This window comes from Perissodus microlepis, chromosome 6 (genome assembly GCF_051167445.1).
Source record: "Perissodus microlepis isolate ML-2025 ecotype Zambia chromosome 6, ASM5116744v1, whole genome shotgun sequence".
NCBI lineage: Eukaryota > Metazoa > Chordata > Actinopteri > Cichliformes > Cichlidae > Perissodus > Perissodus microlepis.
In genome coordinates this window covers 36,306,751-36,321,501 of record NC_140466.1, presented here as the reverse complement: position 1 = coordinate 36,321,501, position 14,751 = coordinate 36,306,751, and the positions used below count along the sequence as shown (strand labels likewise).

The 14,751-nt window shown below is 41.0% G+C and overlaps 1 protein-coding gene across 1 annotated transcript in view; it reads left to right on the top strand.

Annotated features, from left to right (window-relative positions):
• The window catches only part of LOC146386109 (B-cell receptor CD22-like), a 52,260-nt gene that overhangs the window by 17,831 nt on the left and 19,678 nt on the right, over window positions 1-14,751 (top strand). The window contains exons 6-8 of the mRNA XM_084930097.1: window positions 9,794-10,054; window positions 10,706-10,966; window positions 11,067-11,320. Coding sequence (XP_084786223.1) covers window positions 9,794-10,054; window positions 10,706-10,966; window positions 11,067-11,320 — 776 coding nt within the window. The remainder of the gene's footprint in view (window positions 1-9,793; window positions 10,055-10,705; window positions 10,967-11,066; window positions 11,321-14,751) is intronic.

Genomic DNA, 14,751 nt, shown 5'->3' with positions numbered 1-14,751 from the left:
TCGTGTAATCAAGATGAGAGACCACGGCTATAAAAGCGAAGGTGGATTTGGGAAGTCTGTCGCAGCCATGTCCTGTCCGTTTGTACGCGAGCAACCCATTGCGGAAGGTGCAAGATTGATAAGGAGAGTTTTCAGAATTCAGCGTATATTGCGGGATAGACAGGATCCTTTAGCTCAGCGCGACAGTGTGCTCATAGAGAGATATCGATTTTCCCGTGAGGGTATTATTTACTTAACCAACTTGTTGACGAGGGGGTGCAGGACCACCACCTGTCTTTTTTTGCTCTGCCCTTTTCTTGGTTGCTGTTATAAACAAACAAACAGATTATTTCAGGGTCTCTTTTCAAGAGACTAAAAGCAATATAAGTGATAAATATTACCATTCTGTAGAATATTCTTATATTTCACTTTTACTTGTTCCCATGTTCTAGTGGGTCCTGTTGTGGCTCTAATGTGAAAGAGGATATAATGTAATATAATATAATATGATATAATGTAATATAATATAATAAATTTACCCTACCGCCTACTGGTGTTGGCCAGAGGGGCCGATGGCGTGATATGGCAGCCTCGCTTCTGTCAGTCTGCCCCAGGGCAGCTGTGGCTACAACCGTAGCTTGCCTCCACCAGTGTGTGAATGTGAGAGTGAATGAATAGTGGCATTGTAAAGCGCTTTGGGTGCCTTGAAAAGCGCTATATCAATCCAATCCATTATTATTATTAAATTACTTACGAGTTTAATTTGTCAGCAACTTTCTGCCAGCCCTCTCTCCTTGCTTTTGCAGCCTTTGCAGTGTTCCCTTGCGTTTTAATTGAACTCTGAAACTCCTGAAATCCCTCAATCAAGAGTTCTTGCTCTGCTGCGAAAAATACTGAGCGCGCTCCTTCGACATTTTTGCCGACCAATCAAAGGGTTGCCGATCAATGTTTCTACTATCGATGCGTAGCCCCTTTTAAGCCACCCAGTGATCTCACATTACTTCATCCAGCTGTACTAATCGTCAACAACAGGTGTGTTCGGAGAACTGGAATAGCGAGCTCAAAGTTGGCGCGATGATTTGATCTTTGATGTGTCATTTGATCTTGGATGTAGTAAGCGAGGTACGAAGAACGGACCCCTGGCCTGGTCTCAAATCTGATGTAGTAACATTCTGCCGCTCGTGCCATACATGTCAGCTTGCTGGTAAACCAAATCAGGTAATTCCGGCAGCTCCGTTAAAACCCATCCCAGTTGTTGGGGAACCATTTGAGCATGTCATTGTTGATTGTGTTGGTCCTCTTCCAAAAACAAAGTCCGGGAACCAATACCTCCTCACCATGATGTGTACTGCCACCCGTTATCCTGAGGCCATTCCGTTGCGCTCATTAAAAACCCGTGGGATTGTGAAAGCACTTGTTAAGTTCTTTTCTACCTTTGGACTACCTAAACACATCCAAACAGATCAGGGCACAAATTTTATGTCTAAAGTTTTTGCCCAGGTCATGACAAAGCTCAGTGTTAACCATCACACTTCCAGCGCGTATCACCCAGAGAGTCAGGGTGCCTTAGAAAGGTTCCACCAAACTCTGAAAAACATGCGTCGCAAATTTTGCACTGAGTCAAGCCGTGAGTGGGATGAGGGGTTGCCACTACTGTTGTTCGCCGTCAGGGAGACATGCCAGGAGTCTTTGGGGTTCAGTCCAGCTGATTTAGTTTTTGGCCACACTGTGCGTGGTCCGCTACATCTTTTGAAAGTGAAATTTCTCTAAGATAGGCATCGTCCAAGAGAAAACATTCTGGACTATGTTAGTTCGTTTAGAGAGAGGCTTCATAATGCCTGCAATTTTGCTCGTGATGCGCTAGCAAAGGCTCAGGTCAGAATGAAAACCCATTTTGATAAAAAGTCTGTAGCACGGATGTTCCAGTCAGGTGATCGTGTGTTGGTTTTCTTGCCTGTCGTTGGGTCTCCCCTGCAGGAAAAGTTTTCCGGTCCGTATGTCATTGAGCGTAAACTGAGTGAAACCGATTACGTCGTGTTAACCCCTGACACATCAACATGCTGAAGGAGTATGTTGGTCGTGAATGCTCTGGTCCATCGCCTGCTGTGTCACCTATTGTGTCAGTGTCTGTCTCTCAACCCTTATATAGTCCCTGCGATGATGGGTTGGATGACAGGCACAGCTCTGTTTCCGGTGCACGTCTGAGGAACTCTGAAATTTTGGCTGACTTAGATGTCTATTTAGCACATCTGTCTGATCCTGGCAAATCTGATGTCCAAGAGCTCATTAACAATTACCCAACTCTTTTTGGTGATATCCCCACTCAAACGCACGTGCTAAGTCATGATATTGACATGGGTGATCACAAACCAATAAAGCAACATGCCTACAGAGTAAATCCCACTAAGCGTGCCGTAATGCAGCAAAAAGTCCAGTATCTTCTTGACCATGGTTTTGCCCTTCCCAGTAATAGTTCTTGGAGCTCACCATCATTGCTTGTTCCAAAACCCGATCAAACCTCCCGTTTCTGTAACGATTACCGAAAGGTAAATGCTGCTACAAAACCACTCTTTTCCACTCCCACGCATGGATGACCTGGTCGATCGTGTGGGCTTGGCAAACTTTGTGACCAAACTTGACCTCCTAAAAGGATACTGGCAAGTCCCATTAACCAAACGCGCATCAGAAATCAGTGCCTTTGTTACACCCGATCATTTTTTGCAATACACCGTCATGCCGTTCGGGTTAAGAAATGCTCCCGTCACATTCCAACGACTGATGAACACTGAGTTACATGGTGTCATAAACGGCGAAGTGTATCTGGATGATATAGTGGCCTATTCATCCACCTGGACTGAACACCTCAAAACTCTCAGTGAAATATTTGACCGTTTGCGTGATGCCTCTCTGACACTAAACTTGGCTAAGTGTGAGTTTGGAAAGGCTGTTGTAACCTACCTAGTGAAACAAGTAGGACAGGGTCAAGTCCTCCCTGTTGCTGTGAAAGTGCAGGCAATATTAAACTTCCCAGCTCCGCAGACGCGTCGGGAGCTGTGGCGTTTTCTAGGCATGGCAGGTTATGGGGGCTGGTGCAGTGCTTTTGCAGGAGGATGGAAATGGCATTGACCATCCAGTCTGTTTCTTTTCCAAAAAATTCCTAAAACACCAATTGCATTACAGCACGATTGAAAAGGAAGCCTTAGCCTTATTGCTAGCCTTGCAGCACTTTGAAGTGTACCTTGGGTCCAGTCCCGTTCCAACCGTCGTGTTCTCTGACCACAACCCTCTCCAGTTCCTAACTCGAATGCAGAACAACAACCAGCGCCTTATGCGCTGGTCCTTACTCCTCCAGGACTTCAACATTGAAATCCGGTACAAAAAGGGCTTAGAGAACGTCATGGCTGATACCCTCTCTAGGTCATGAATCAAACATTTCATTTGGGGTTAAATGTTTGATTTTTGGGTGGGGGGAAATGTTATGATCTAATGTTGGCAGTGTTTGTTTTATGTGTGACTCCTCCCACCAGAGGATGGCTGTGGTTTTTTTCCCCTCTCTTTTAGGAGGTGGACACCTGGGCATGCCTGCTGAGTAGTTGGGTGGAGTTTCTTCCTGTCCTTGGATTGGATAATTGGCTAATCACCTCCAGTACTTAACTACTGGATGACAGCCACCTGGCCCCCTCTCTCCTAACCTCCACCATCCAACAAAGAACCTGTGTTTTTGATTCGTTGCTGTGTAGAGTGTCTGTGCCAAATTAATTTGCAAGTATAACCTTGTGTGTGTGTGGCGTTAGTACCTCCATTTTGTAAATAGCTGTAAATAGTTTTGTCAAGTAGCAATCGTGTATTTTGTTCACCTTGTATATATTCTTCACTGCAGCAGCCTAGTAGGTGTGAGAAGCCATTTTTGTTGATTGAGTTTTCTCGTTTTTCATTTAGAAAGTTAGGTAAGTGAATTGTCTTTTGTTTGGTTTTCATTTGTATAGGAAAGCATAGGCACCATTAGGGAGTTTTGTTTGTTATTTTTGGCACTGCTCACTGCTGAAGAAAATAAATGGCTGCTTTAAAAAGATATTGTTGTTTGTGTTCTTGCTTTGGTGGAGCAGGAGTGGGCCAACTTCTTGTTGGGTTCAATACTCGCCTAGACTAAGAACGTAACAACTGTTTATAAGATTTGGGGAAACCTGCAGTCAGCTGAGACTGAAGAAGTCACTCGGATGAGTGACGAAACATTTCTCCCACAAAACGCTACGTCCAGATGAACAGAATCAACTTTTGGAGATTTGAATTATACTCAAATATTATGCTGACTGTCATTTGCATCAAATATTTAGGGAAATCAGAGAAAAATATCATCTGCATAATAATTTGGAACGCGGTGTAAAAACAGAAATCAGAAAAATGAGTTTGTGGGACCATTAACAGCCTTTGCCTAGAAGATCTCAGACTGCGAGAAGAGGTGTAGGGTTCTAGAAGAATCAGCTTCAGGACCACCAGAGTCAGTCTGATGATATTGATCATTAGTACAGGTTTCCATACAGGAAACAAACAGGAGATACGTCCAAGCAGAAATATTAGATTAAGAGATTAATTTATAGAGTGATCATTTATGTGTTTGGTGCCATCAACTGCACTACTGTAAATGCTGTATCAACAATCATTCTGTACAATACGATAATTATACTTCTACAACTTTTTACAACAGTTTATGACTTGCATAGTTCATATTTCTGTATAGTTTTCATATTTATATGCTGTTCATAGCCTGTACATAGCTTGTACACTCACTACAGCCTGTACATACTTATAGTCATAGCATATTCATAACATACCCATAATAGACCCATATTTTGTACCTTCATACCTATAATTTCTGTAATGTATCTATATCATGGCTAACGTACCTTCTGGCTGGATGCAAACTGCAATTCTTTGCCTTGTACTTGTACGTGACATTCTATTCTATTCTATTCTATTCTATCAACATACGATACAATGGAGTTTCTTTTCTTAACACAGTTACAAAAAGTGTGTGAATATTTATATTGATTTGATCAGATCCTGAGAGTTTATAGCTCACCTGTTAAAGCAAACAGATGTAGGTTGCAGTTCTGACATCTTCTGCTGTTCTTGGCTTCACAATAATAACTCTCACTGTACTGATGTGTTTGGTAAGTCTGAGTTATCGGTGTGTGCTATCAAACAGAAATATGTCCATACGGAACCTGGTGCTTGTAGATAACAATAATTATCCTGTGATGCAGTTTAATAAGTAGAACAGGAACACACTGTTAATGCATTTGTTAGTTTCCACTCTGATCACACTGCAGTCAGGTTCATGTTGAGTTTCTGTCAGTGTGAAAACCACAGGAAACCAATAATAGACTTAAGGCGTGACAAACTATTTACAGCAACGGAATAGATAACAAAAATGTCACCTCTGGTGCATGTTTATACAATTAATTAAACTGTCCACATTTCCTTCATTTCTGAAGCTAAATGCAGACATACAGCACTTGATACAGAGAGAAGGACCAAAACAAATCCTCCCACTGCACCCAGTTAAACTCATAGGTGCTCCGGTCATCTGTCTATGTGACTTCAGAAGCAGTAAAACATGGCAGCAAGTAAATAATGTAACCACATGTACACACTAATAAACAATTCTACTTTGGGCGATCGTGGCTCAAGATTTGGGAGTTCGCATTGTAATCAGAAGGTTGCCGGGTCGAGCCCCGCCTCGGACAGTCTCGGTTGTTGTGTCCTTGGGCAAGACACTTTACCCGTTGCCTACTGGTGGTGGTCGTGGCGCCAGTGTCCGGCAGCCTCACCTCTGTCAGTGCGCCCCAGGGTGGCTGTGGCTCCAATGTAGCTTGCCATCACCTGTGTGTGAATAGGTTGATTACTGAATGTGTAAAGCGCTTTGGGGTCCTTAGGGTCTAAGTAAAGTGCTATACAAATATAGGCCATTTACCATTTCAAAGGCGAAGGGAAGATCATCATCTCTAAAGAGTCGTTTACTCTCTGGTGTGCAGGCAAAAGACAGAAATCACACTTCTGAAATATGTCAGCTTCCTTCCTCTTCACAGCTTTCATGCGCACAACGAGCCAATACAAGAAAAAATGAACTTCCTGATTTAATCTGTACTGTTGAGTTGGTGATAAATATCTGATGTTTATCACCAACACAACAGTTTCTGCTTCTTTTAAGCTGCCTTGTTGATGCAGCTCTTTGCTCTTTGATCCACATTTGAAAACCACACACACAGTTTATAGTACCATTATCATACTAGTGATCTGTTGCATTGTGAACTGAAGCGCCTGCTGCTACAGGTGATCATCATACAATAAAAATAATGAAGCTATTGTGGTGAGTAAACTGATATCTCAATCTTTATTTGCAGTCCTGCTGTTTCATTAACTGCTCAACTACAGGAATGCAGCTCTATTAGCATAACACCCCCAATCAGCAACAGTGACCACAGATCATTAAATGGCACAGCAGTCTCAGTCATGATGGCCATTACTCAGTACTAAACAAACAGCTGCAATTCACATGACGAATTAACAATAGCAATGAGAAATGCACACAGGATAACTGAAATAGCTCTTATTAACACTGTGACTCAACTCATGAATGTCTGCATGAACGTCCCATGAGACTTTGGGTTAGTGGCCCCCCTCCCTCAGCCACTACAATGTTCTATAAAGAAAACTAAATAATAATAAAAACATAAAAAATAAGAAAACAAAACAAACAAGTTTTCTATCTAACAATCACATTCATGCTCTGATAAAAACATCAGGGAGTAACCTGAGGTTCAGTATCATGCCCAAGGATACTTTGACATGCAGACTGGAGAAGCCAGGGAACCAAAAACAATCTTCTCATTGTCAAATGACCTGCTCTACCTTCTGAGCAACCAAAGAGGCTTGCCTGGGATAACACATTGGACTACCTATGAAACACATTGGACTACTGAAGACTGGAAGAAGGTATTATGGACTAATGAATAAAAATTCAAAATCTTTGGTTCATCACGCAGGATCTTGGTACGCTGCTGAGTAGAAGAAAGGACGGTTCCACAGTGGCTGTGTCCAAATTCAGAGGCATCCTTCGGAAACTGCATTTGTAGGCTGATTAAATCACAGTCAGGTGATGAAGGCTGTCCAAATTCGAAGGCTGATCCAAATGCGGCCCACAAACACATCCACCATTTCCCTGGATTTGAAGGATGGTTTGGGTGTATCCTTTATGGCCCACCCTATCCCAGGATTCATTGCGATCCATACTGGAGAATTTTGTTCTTGTAACAATGGCGGTCGAAGTGAGAGATAAAGTGAGAGAGGAGTACAATTTTAACTGTAAGTATTAAAATCTGGTGGGATAAAAGTTAAATTCCTAAAGCAGTTGTGTTGTTAGGGTTTGGGAGTTTGCATTTTTTGTGTTATTAATCTTTGTAAGAATCACCTCTAAACTAGCTTGTATGATGGGTCCTGTGGTTTTTCATGTATTGCCGCTTACATACAGCTAACTTAGATTTTCTCAAATTAACCTTTTTGTGATATGTTGATCACAATGATCACCTCTTCATCAGCCACTGTGGCATATAGCTACAAGACCCATTTATACATCTTATGCTTATGAGTAGTTTTAACCCTCATGCACTACAGAACAGCACGACCCTCTCAGACCTCTCAGTGAAGTCTTCTAAAGAGAGCTACTGTAAAAAGTCTTTTAAAGACAGAAGAGGAAGCCCACACACAGGCTGTATGGTTTTACTGAATTGTTTTGGTCACATGCATTTCTGCAGTGTTGGTTGTTCAAAGTAAAAAAATAACTCGACTAAACCGGATGTGATGGTGGGTGCTAGTGGCTGCATGTTGTGGCTAGTGACTTAGAGAGCAGAATGGATCTAAAAACTGATCCAAACTATGACGCTCGAGTGGAGTATTATTTTTTTCGGAACAACAGCACTCTGAGAATCACAGACCTGAGAGAGAGCGACTCAGCTCAATACAAGTTCAGGTTTGAGACAAACAATCGTAGTGGACGTTATACTGGCTCTCCTGGAGTCACTTTGCTTGTTACAGGTAAAAAAAAAATTAACATTGATGTTTCTATGTATCTGTAACTGTTGCATTACACATGTTTATGGTTTTTTTTCTTCCTCCAGATGCTCCAATACGCCACTCTGTGTCAGTGACTCTCTCGGGTGAGATAGTGGAGGGCAGCTCTGTGACTCTGACCTGTAGCAGTGATGCTAACCCAGCAGCTAATTACACCTGGTACAAGGAGGATGATCAGAAACCTCTCAGTAAAGACTCCCAGCTCATCTTCAGCTCCATTCAGTCTTCTGATGCTGGAGAGTATTACTGCATAGCTGTAAACGACCTGGGGACAAAAAGGACTGGACACAACATCATCATTGTGAATTGTGTGTAAAAGACCATTAATATTTTAAAAAATACATTTCTTCATATATTGATATTCTGGTACTGTAGTTCATTCAGTAGCTTCAGTAGATTATTATTTTATTCACTTTATTCTATTGGCTTCCAGATATGTACTGCTCAATTAACACAAAGTCAAACTGCAGGTACATTTAGGAAAAAGCAACCTCTGTGAATCCTTCATGTTAGTGTTCTCGTATCTGCTGGATGCATGAGATGAAGGTGATAAAAGAGCATCAAAGAGTGTCTGGAGGAAGAGGAGCAACATTGCCAGAGAGCTATAAAATGAACCTGAGTGAACTACTCATGTGCATGTTTATGTTAACGGACAAACTGTCAGAAACAGACTGCATCAGGGTGGAGTAGGAAATCCTTTAGTCAGACTTGTAATCATAGCCTAGCACTGTGCAGATGCACTGGCTTTAATAAGATAACACCAGAACTGGCAGGTCCACCACTGGTGATGAGACCTGACGAGAATTCACACTGAGCACATGTGACAGAGTTTGGATTTGCTGCTTGTAATATTTATGTAAAATATCTGCCTCCTTGATTTCTTAGTTTTTTGCATTTTTGCCACACTTGTTTGTTTGTGGTCATCAAACACATTTTACCATTAGACGAATGCAAAATGCAGCTTTTAAATAGTCTTTTAATTGATTTCATTTCATTTAACCCTTTAAACCCTAACCTGTCACCTGTGACGGTTAGCATTTTTAGCAAGGGTGACAACTCCAGGCCTCGAGGGCTGGTGTCCTGCAGGTTTTAGAGCTCACCCTGGGTCAACACATCTGAATCAAATGATTAGTTCATTACCAGACCTCTGGAGAACTTCAAGACATGTTGAGGAGGTAATTTAACCATCTGAATGAGCTGTGTTAGATCAAGACTACAATTAAAACATGCAGGACACTGGTCCTCGAGGCCTGGAGTTGCCCACCCCTGGTTTAGGTCAGGGTTTAAAGGGTTATTAAGAGAAAAAGCTATCCAGCTATCTATTTAAGTGATATCTTTATTCAAAAGTTCTAGAGGTGTGATAAATTAGTAACATTTTTAAAAAGAAATCTGTAAGGGGGCAAATACTTTTTCATAGTACTGTGCCTGATCTCCACGTGTTAGCTAATGATATATTCACTGCTGGATAAAATCGTCAGACCCATTTTCAAACCTAACTCTGGGGCTCATAAATCAGGAGATTCAGACCGTCTTTGGTCTAAAGAAAGCAACAGAACAACCCATGAGTGTTTGTTTAATGTGAGCTGTAGTGTTGTTGGCGGGGCATGTAGTTTTATCTTCTACTATGAAAACTCAATCATAATGTGTAATTAAACATTAAATATGTTCATGTTTCCTCCTCCAGATGCTCCAAAGCTTCCCTCTGTGTCAGTGAGTCCCTCTGCTGAGATAGTGGAGGGCAGTTCAGTGACTCTGACCTGTAGCAGTGATGCTAACCCAGCAGCTAAATATACCTGGTACAAGAACAATGATCACAAACCTCTCAGTGAGAGCTTCCAGCTTGGGTTCAGCTCCATTCAGTCCTCTGACTCTGGAGAGTATTACTGTAAAGCCAGAAACAAGCTGGGGATGAAGACGTCTAGGAACAAACTTCTTGATGTAAAATGTAAGTAAAAACATGGCTAGTTGTTCACTGTGCAGCTTCAGTAAAGCACTCTGGATTCCAAATGGCTTCTGGATATACATCCCTGAGATGTAAACCATCAGTAAGACATACAGTTAGTGGGGTTGGGTTAATTGGTTATTCTAAATTGTCCATAGGTGTGATTGTGAGTGTGACTGGCTATCTGTCTGTCCCTGCAACACCTGTCTCCTGCCCTATGGCAGCTGGGATAGGCTCCAGCCCTCCGTGACCCTTACAAAGATAAGAGGATGGATAGATAGATGGATGGATGGATAGATGGGTGGTACTGTAATTGTCTGAATGCCACAAAACCCTCCACAACAGCACAGATTTGTTTCTGCTTTGAACATATTTTTTGTGATTCTGGTTGAATCTGTAGGTTTCTTTTGGTTGGGTTTGGTTTCATTTGACTTTCAGAATGATAAGTAGAAGACTTTCCTATATTTACATCCTTTGTATTGATTTGAGTGGTTGAAGGACAGAAATTAGACTCTTACATGTCACGAGAGAGACCTGATTGGCAACCAAAGGATTATATAAATCCAATTACCTTATCCAACGATCACACTACATGAACATGTTTAAGTCATCAATGGACAGGCAAACTCTCTGTGTCTTTACCTTCTCTTTCAGATGCTCCAAAGTTTCTGTCTCTATCAGTGAGTCCCTCTGATGAGATAGTGGAAGGCAGCCCTGTAAATCTGATCTGCAGCAGTGATGCTAACCCAGCAGCTAATTACACCTGGTACAAAGACAACAAAGTACTGTCAGCAGGACAACAGGGTGTTTATCACTTTATCTCCATCAGGTTGGAGGACAGTGGGGATTATTCCTGCAAGTCTGAGAATGTGCATGGAGAGGCCAACTCTACCTCTCTATCAGTGCATGTACAATGTGAGTGTTTTTTGTCAGTCTAAACTTTCAAAATACTTTTTAAGAATCTTAACAGAATTTGAATATACATTTACATAGTTTTTAATTTACTGTTTACTAGATCCTCCGAGACTTCCCTCTGTGTCAGTGAGTCCCTCTGCTGAGATAGTGGAGGGCAGTTCAGTCACTCTGACCTGTAGCAGTGATGCTAACCCAGCAGCTAATTACACCTGGTACAAGGAGGATGATGAGTCACCAAAGGCATCAGGACAGAACTTCACCATCACTGACATCCAACCTGAACACAGTGGGAGTTATTACTGTGTTGCCCAGAACTCAAGAGGACATCAGAACTCCATCTTACAGCTGGATGTTGTGGCAGGTCAGTTTGATGCTCCTCACAGTTGAATGATGTGTGAAACTAGATGTGCAACTCAGACTTGCATCCTGTTTGTTTGTCTTCTTTTTAGTGAAATCAGTAATAATCGCGACTATCATCAGGTTGAGTCTGGTGGTTCTGATGCTGATTCCTTTGCTTTTGTTGAGTATACAGATAAGGTAATATATGTATATATAAAATCATCAGTTCCATTACTTTTCTTTTCCCCCCAACTTTATCTTTAAAGCTGCTGATTCAGTTTCAGTAAAAATTGATTTGTTATTGGAATTTATCCAGGAAGAAGAAACGGGCAAACTTACATACTGGAGCAGATGGAACTGCTGATATGATCCAGGTAAGAAGTGCTACACAACAGACAGTTTTTGCAGTATGAATTAAAGCCAGTAATAATTTTACCACAATGCAATACATGTTTAAAGAAGCTCTTTTAGTCTTATCATTATTTTAATCTCTCTCCATCAGTTAGATTCTCATTCTGTTTATCAGAACCTTTCAGCCTTGAAGGCCTTCGCAGCAAGCACAGACAGACAAGAAGGTGCAGGAAGATCTGGAGTAAAGTCCAACTAGCTGAGAGTCCTGCATGGAAGAAACAAAATGAACTCAAATCCACGTACCTCGTAAATATTATTTACTTGTTGAACCAGATTAAAAATGATTTAAAGAGAGAATTGTCATCCCTAAAGTAGTACAGGAGACTGAGGTGAGGCGGGAATGAAGTGGACACATTAAAACTTGAGCTTTTTTCTTTTTCTTAAATTTAGCAACACATTTCAAAACAAATTTTGTATTAATTTTATTGCTACCGCATGATGATGTGATGCTTCACAGAGCTAATGAGATATTTGTAAGACGTTTTGCTTTCTACTTTATTTGCCCTTTAGACCAGTGAGCTTTTGTTTGCTGTTAAACTGTGAGATAAACTGTGGGAAACAGTTTCAGCCTTCTGTTGTATACTTCTGATGTTTTTGTAAATACAAAATGTAAAGTCTTTTTTACATCAAACTCACACCATGTATCTCCCCTCCTTCTAAACAACAGCAACTTCTTCAACTGAAGTTGTAGCATCACTTCAGTTTTCTCTAAATGCAGGGTGAAGGTTTGTAGAAAGTTTTTTTTTTTTCAATTTAGCTTTAGATTGTTTTAACGTTTATTTTCAGATTGCATTCTCCTATATTAAAGACAAATACAGTTTACATGTATTTTTTTCTTCTGAATCCTTCTATTTTGTCAACAGAAAGATTAATTTATCCAGAGACACTGTGTGCTATGTACATCTTTGAAACCAGCGAGGCTTTGTGCAGATGTAAATTATAAATTCATATACATTTGTTGCACAAAATAGTTGATGTCAATCAGAAGAGAGGTGATACCCTAATGCTGTAGCAGGTATAGTCATCCAGCTCTGATGTTTATCTGACCACTCTATTTGCATTAAATCACATATATTTGTATATTTCCTCCATAAGCACTTCTTGAATAAAATCTCTGATATATCTTTGATATATTAAACAGGGCTAAACATGTAAAATAAAAATGGTTCCAAAGAAATAATATTAAAATGAAGCTCCTGTCTCCTCACATCTCAACACTGTCACCAGTGCTGGGTTTTTTTCAGTTCTCAGCTATTTTTGTCATGGTCCTGAGTCTGACGACTTAGTGTTTTGTGTTTCTTTATATTTCTTGTTCTTGTTTATTCTGTTATGTCTTTTGTTTAGGTTTGCTATGTGTTAGGGTTTTGTTTCATGCCTGCCTGTGTTCCCTCTGTCTGTCCATGGTGTCATTGTGTCTGCTCGTGAATCTGTCTAAGTTCAGTGTCTTGTCTGGTTCTCTGTGTCTGCTAGTTTCCTGTTTTATTCTGAAGGTCTCTATCTCATGTGAGTGTGTTCAGTTTACGTTTCCCCAGTCTCGTCAGCTGTGATTTCTCCCAGGCGTGTCCCCCCGTCTCCGATCCCTTGATTACTGCTGTGTGTTCTTCTGCATGTCGCCGGTTCGTCTGCGTTAATCTCCCTGTTGGTGTCATTTTGCCACTTTGAAAATAAACATTCACTCATATCATCTGTTCTTTGCCTGCATTTTGGGTCCTTTAATAATTCCACACGGCTCATTAGTGTTAATTCCTCCCTGAGGGTGTCCTTTTCTCTTCAATCATGTTCCATTTGTCTTCCTCGTTTAGTTATGTAACTCCCTGTTTTGCTTTGAGAGTTGTTGTCCTTGTGCTTTGTTTTGTTTGTCTCATCTCTTGTGATTTAGTTCACCTGTGTCTTGTTCTCTCCAGCTCTTTTCACTTCCCCTAATTAGCCGTCTGTGTATACATTTTCGCTGTCCCCCCATATCCTATGTCAGAATGCCTGCCTATCTTCTCCAGGGCACTTTATGCTGAATGTGGGTTCAAGTTTGGGTTTTAGTAGTTAATAGTTTTCATTTTTTTCACGTATATATTTGTGCAATCAGCCAAATAAATGACTTGCTTTTAGTTCATTCCAGTGAGCCTTTGTGTATCTGCCTTTAGATCATCATACTTATTGGACTCAACCCATGACAGGATGAAATCATTAGATCTATTTTCATAGCATTGTCCATTTTAGAACTTTTAAAAGTTTTGTCAAAGCCTTAAATCCCATGTATACTCTACCTAGTAGAAAAACACCGTCCCTAACAATAATCCCAAAACTGTATGATACAGAACGTGCAAAACTTCCATCAGTTTGCCTGACAACTGACTGCTGGACCTCTAGAACCACCTGCTCTTTTATGCCTGTCACTTGCCACTTTATTGAAATTTACAAGATGACATCTTTCCAGCTGGACTGCTTTGACTTCACTGACAGAAACACTGCAGAAAACCTGGTAGAGGAGCTATTAAGAGTGGCGAATGAGTGGCAAGACAGGACAAAGTGGTGTACTGTGTGAGTGATAATGCTGCAAACATCACCAAAGCCATAAAAAATTCTGAAGTGGACTCACCACCCATGTCTGGCACATACATTAAACCTGATGATTTAAAGATTCCCTGAAGGTAGTGAAAACAACCGTGGACAAGGTAAAGGCTATTGTGGAGTTTTTCGACAGAAGCACAGTAGCGATGCCTATGAGACTGTCCTGAGGTTTCCAGTTGTGGTTGTATAAAAGCTGCCACCTCTCCAAGCTCTGTTTTGTTCCTTGTGTGCCAAAGTCTGTTGTTATGTAAAATCCTTTCGAGAGTACGTTTGCTGATAGTAATGCCGTGACCAGTATCTGTAATACTGGTAGCTTAGCAGTAGCATTGGTAGCTAAAGCCTTCAGCTTCTAGGTAACAAGGAAATGATGTCATCCACGTAGATTCATGATTGACTCAAAATTCTCTTGAACTCTGCCTTTTTTTGAGAGAAAATCTGCAGGTGAGGATCGCAAAAATAAAATATACTGA